Source organism: Lycium ferocissimum, chromosome 5 (genome assembly GCF_029784015.1).
Source record: "Lycium ferocissimum isolate CSIRO_LF1 chromosome 5, AGI_CSIRO_Lferr_CH_V1, whole genome shotgun sequence".
In the NCBI taxonomy this organism is placed as follows: domain Eukaryota; kingdom Viridiplantae; phylum Streptophyta; class Magnoliopsida; order Solanales; family Solanaceae; genus Lycium; species Lycium ferocissimum.
Window position 1 is genome coordinate 66649067 of NC_081346.1, and position 6011 is coordinate 66655077.

General features: G+C 31.0%; 1 protein-coding gene across 1 annotated transcript; it reads left to right on the plus strand.

Moving 5' to 3' along the window:
• Window positions 1–403: 403 nt before the first annotated feature.
• On the plus strand, window positions 404–3353 carry LOC132058489 (putative cyclin-D7-1). The gene is made up of 6 exons (XM_059450975.1): window positions 404–849; window positions 1380–1466; window positions 1579–1677; window positions 2190–2394; window positions 2545–2678; window positions 3071–3353. Exons 1-6 carry the CDS (start codon window positions 592–594, stop codon window positions 3323–3325), a joined length of 1038 nt encoding a protein of 345 aa, XP_059306958.1. The 5' UTR covers window positions 404–591; the 3' UTR covers window positions 3326–3353.
• The last annotated feature ends 2658 nt before the right edge of the window (window positions 3354–6011 follow it).

The following is a 6011-nucleotide window of genomic DNA, read 5'->3' on the forward strand; positions in this document are numbered from 1 at the left end:
TTTTGAACACGCCAAGCATATGCAAAAAGTTAGCTCAAGTGGTCCAGGGTGTTTAAATTGTCTCCAACATCCTAGGTTCAATTCCCATCAACAACATTATGTTTTATATTTAGCTTTTTTTTTTTCTTTTTTCGAACTCCCTGAGCGAAAATCCTGAATCCGCCACTATGTGTGTGTGTGTATATACTATGTGTGTGTATGTGTATACTATATATATATGTATTTCTTTTTTTTTTTCAGCGCATAAAAATTAAATTCAAGTTGCTATAATTTGCCTAGCCAGCCTGTATATAGCACTCCTGTGACTCTTTACTCCGTGTGTAGTAATTTTACCACTACAACTACTATATTTATTAAAGCTTTCCATAAGGTTTTTGTGCATGACACAAAACACTAAAAAGGACAAATTTATAAACCGCTTTATGGTTTTGCAGGCTATACCTATCATGTAGCGATCATTTGTCTTTGTCCGCTTTTCAAACCATTTGTACCCAGTTTCTCCACTGACATGCGGAAATAAGTCCTGCATTTCTACATTGTTGTCATTCTTGGAATTTAAAGATTGTACCTTTTTTAGTCCAACAACAAAATATGGAGAGTTTGCTTTGTGATGAAGTTTGGCTCATGAGCCCTACTGGAGATGATCACATGCATTCAAATAACGTGATCAACAATGATGTTGGAAATTCTAGTTTGTTTAACTCAATCAAAGTAGAATGTCAACAAGCTTTTGGGATTTTATTAGACAAGGAGATGAGTTACATGCCTAAAGAAGGTTATGTGAAGCGCATAAAAGAGAACTGTTTTATTGAAAATGCTAGGTTCAAAGCTATTCACTGGCTTATTAAGGTAACTTCATCTTTTCCTTTTATGGAACATATATCTCACGTATAGACAGATCTAGATACAGTATAGTCAGTGATTTTTTTTATTTTTTATTTTTTATAGTCAGTGATGGAATCAGAAATTCTAATCAGGGACTTTCAGTAGATACTACACTGAAAGAATTTTATACATATATAGGGGATTCAACAAATTATATATATATACAGTACAATTTTCCGGCTGAGGTGATTTAATTGAGCCCCCTTCACCACTCCACCAAACCGCCACCACATGTAGTGCTAGAGGGTTAATCTATTTCCGATTAAATTTTTAATACAGAATTTAAAATATGTCTGAAAAATTATTACTTTTAAAAATAAAAATAAAAAAGTTTTGAACCTATAACTGTAAAAGCGTTATGGATTTCGTGGCGTTTAGTTTGCATCATGGCTTCATGGTTCTATTTTCTGATATTTCGTGCATAACTACTTTTTGGTGTTTTTTTTCCTCCTAATGTTTTTTTTTTCCTTTTCTTTAATGATATACATGTAAAGTCTCAAAGGCGATGGAATCTCTCATTTGGAACTGTATTTGGTGCCGCAAGTTACCTTGATCGGTTTATCTCTTTAAACAAATGCCAGGCAAGAATATTAATTAAATATGAAAGTTTTTTATAAATATTTTTACAAAAATTAAAGAAAGAAATTTAGTCAGTTGGCCATATTTTTATATTATGGAAAACTAAATTTGTAGGGATGGAGATACTGGATGTTTGAGTTACTCTCAATTGCATGTTTGTCCGTCGCCTCTAAATTCCATGAAACAAGCCCCCCTCAATTGCTCAAATTGCAGGTGAGTAGTCACTTACTTTTTTTTGCTTTTAATCTGGATGGTCTATTTTATAGTACTTTTTTTTTCTGTCACAATTTATGTGGCACTTTTGTTTTTGAGATTCAGACTATGTAAACTTTGATCAATATTTTATGTTGTAATTTCTTCATGTTATTGACATGAAGAATTGCAAATTAAAGTACTTTTCTTATAACTTTTGAATATCTAAATTTTAATTTTAAAATATTGTTGTAATTTCTTCATGTTATTGACATGAAGAATTGCAAATTAAAGTACTTTTCTATAACTTTTGAATATCTAAATTTTAATTTTAAAATATTGAGTTGATCTAATCCAATTTAGCGTCAAAGGTTAGTCAATTTAACTCTCGAAAAGCGAAAGTCGCCACATAGGGACGGAGTGAGTAGTACTTATTTTTATTTTTCTAGTGTGCTTGTATATTTAGGATAGTTATTGTAATTTCAGTGTTATTATTATTGATAGATAATTAACAGTTGGTAGGATGATCGCAGATGGACGGTATTGAACATTTGTTTGAATCAACAATGATCCAACGTATGGAATTGACATTGTTGGAGGCTTTAGGATGGAAATTAAATTCTACAACACCATATTCATACGTTGAATTGCTTCAATGGAGTATCAATTCTCTCAAATTATCTGTCCTTCAAGATTTTACTTCACGTGTCAATGAGCTACTTCTTGGAATTCTTTTAGGTACAAAAACACTTTAAAAAAACTTTATCTATTTTCCGAAGAAATTTAACTTATATGCGCTGACAGTATAATTTAATTGTAGAACCAAATTTGATTCGAATATTTGAATTCACCTAGTGTTGATTAATTAACCATTATACATGTTGGCAGATGCTAAATTCTTGGAGTTCAGGCCTAGTGTCATTGCACAATCTGCTGTTAACTGCATTTCCGAATATATGTCTCCGTTAATAGATGACTCTTGCTTCAATCATTTTACTAGACTCATCCCTCAAGATCAAAAGGTAAATATTTACACAACCTTTTTTGTTTTCTTCTTTTTTTATAAATTAATTATATTCCTTCCATTTCAATTTATGTAACATTTTCCGGGGGTCAAACTAACTAATTTTTTATGAGAATTTGAATATAGAATCTTCAATTTTTTGAAATAAAATTTACATATTCAGAGCTTTAGGTCAGTAATAGTTAACAATTCAAAATATTTAACAAAGTATTTGCAAAAACGTTGATCAAGGAAAATCAGTTTTGGCTCTTCCAATAGTAATTGTGAAACATAAATTGGAATGGATGGAGTATTATACTATACTAAGAACTTTGGTACTGTTCCATTGATTTCACATTAACTAAACGTACGATGGCTTTTTTATCTTGTGCCTTTTCTTTTCTTATCTAGGATGATCTAAGCAAGTGTCAAAAAATGATGAATAAACAATTCTTGATTGAGGAATTTCAAGAGTTCGTGACATGTGGAGGTTATTATTATGGCCCTTCAAGTCCAGTGACTGTATTGACAATGGAGCAGCATGACTTGTGTGATTTCCAACTTCATCAATATTGCTCTCTCTTCAATATTCCTCAAGGGGACATCAGTTTCATATCTAACGTTAATAAACGTAAAAGGAATAAACAAGAGGACACTGATGTCTAATGTTGTCAGCTCCAAAAATGTTGTTTGTTAACCTACATAGCTTGGATTGCTCTCTATAAAATGTTGATTCTCCAAATGTTGTTGCGCAATATCGATCTTTTAAAAATCTTATTTTGGAGGGATAGTAAATGCGCTGATAAGCATTTTCTAAGAGTGCGATCAGCATAGCTTTAGAAACTACTAGCTAGAAGTTTAGGTGAGGATCAAGATTATTGTCACTGTTCTACTGCTGTTGACATTGAATCGCATAAAAGAGAGATGTCTCTCTGCTAATAGCGAAGCTCTAGCAACACTAATTTAACGACTATTATTTTCTCCACCTATATTTATCAGTGTTTTCCTATAGCATGATGAGATCATTTAATTTTTTGGTTGATTGATTAGATGGTTACTAAAGTTTATTTTATATATTGTATTAAAGCATTAAACACTACTAAAAAATTCTATTTCCCATTTAAATTTTCCATGAAAAATGTTTAGTGGCTATTCTCGCAGATATTTTGATTGAATCAGTGGAAAAAGAAAAAATAATATTGTTTCACGCGGAAAAATTAGAAAGTTTTTGAACGTTTCAATGGGAACTTGTTTCCCGCTATGTGTTTTCCCTAACTATGCGTAGCTAAAAATCACAATAAATCACTGAGCAATTTCTTTATAAATAAAAAGTCATTCAATTCAAGTCTACCTAAGTATTATGTAAATGTCTCTTTTGTTTTCTCCTATTACTTATTGTGATATTTAGAAAAAGTTGAGTAAATTTTTATTATGAATAATAGTTTAGCGACTTCGGTGGTACTTAGATAATTTAACTTGTGTCATTTTTTTGTTAAAAAATAATTTAGCAACTTTAGTACAATAAAGTAAAAATTTTGTTCCCGTTTATAAATCTTACAAGCTTGTAGCATAATTTTTACACTAAGATATATATATACACACACACACACTCTTTGTAGAATTACCTTCAACAAAATTTTATTTAAGATCTTATATTGAATAAGGTACTCTGTTTAATCAAAAATCAAATTATAACAACAAAAAAATGGGAAATAAGTTTTCTATTTTGATTCAGATGTACATTTCCTGTTGTATTTGAATATATAAGACATAAATATTATCTTATGTCTTTTTCTAAAATTAATATTAATTTGATAGCTCTTCATTTTCTAAACTTTTACATAAAGCACATGAATTACTCGCATAATCAGAATATAAAGTTTAATAACTTAGGTGATAAACAACTTCGACTGAAAATAAACTCATAGTATTAAATGAGGATATTTTTTTTTCTTAATAAAAATAATAGTCTATTAAAGATATGCATGCATGGGTAGAAGGGCAACGTGAGCTTTTATAGCGGTTGTAGTTGTAGAAGTGGCTACGTGGTCCATTCTTGTCTTTTAAATTCGATCGTGAAATCATGGCAACCACTAAAATTGGAAGAGGGTTTTAAGAGTTCACTATCGAATTAAAAGAATAATCTTTCGATTTTTGTCTGCATCGAATAATATTTATATTTCTTAATTAAATATGGTAGGTGCAAGGGTGTCCATGATTCCATTTGAATCGAATTTTTTTTTTTCATAAAAAAAAATTAATTAAATAAGGTGGTTTTTTAATTAGACAGTTTTCCATCACTTTGGTCTTTATCGGTTTTATCGAATTTTTGTTGATTTATTTGACTTTTGTCAATTTTCTTTAGCATACGTGACGATATACGCCCAAGCACATTTTATTTCTGCATAACACTACCAAGTAAATTACTTTTTAAAAAATGAACAACATATGTAATCAATTTAAATATCGGATGATTACACCAACTCAATGAGTATGTAGCTAAGACTAGATGCTTATCACTTAATTGTAGTTAACTAAGTATATATGTTTTCACTTTATTAAATCACTTAATTATGATAAATTATATTAATTTGTTGTAAACATTCCGTGCGGATAAGTATCGCTCTAATAAATTTTTCTTTTGTGCAAAAAGTTAACTAGTAGTCTCTGAAGGAGGATGGAATGTAGGTATGGAAGACAGTGGATATAGAGTTTATATCAACATACGTAGATAGATATACTTATTTGTTATTGCTTTGAATTGAGACAGAAGGGTGCCTAAGTCTCAGCAATAGGTCAATTCTTGGGAAGCTAAGATGCTAATCTTAGAGGATCAGGATATCAATAATAATGGCCCTCAAGACAGAGAAGAGCTGAATAAGGGCTATGCTGAATACATCAAATGGATGGGACTACAGGATTCTCTGATGCAGCAAAAATCTAAAACCAATTGGTCTAAGAATGGAGATTGCAACACTAAATACTTTCACTCAGTTCTCAGAGAAAGAAGAAGGCTACGTCTTTATAGAATCAAGAATCATAGAGATAATTGGATTCAAGGAGATGAGAAAATTGCAAAAGCTGCAATCAAGCATTTTAAAAAGTTCTTCATCTCAACCAAGATATAAGAAGAAGAGATACTCTTCTGGATTGCATCCCTACAATCAGGGGCGGAGCCAGGTATAGTGAAGGGGGTTCCGAACCCCCTTCGGTAAAAAATTATACTATTTATACGTGGTTAAAATTATTTTTTATATATATTTAGTGGACGTTGAACCCCCTTTGAGTTCTTCGTGTGATCACTTCTACATATTTTGAACCCCCTTAGTGCAAATCCTGGCTCCGCCACTGC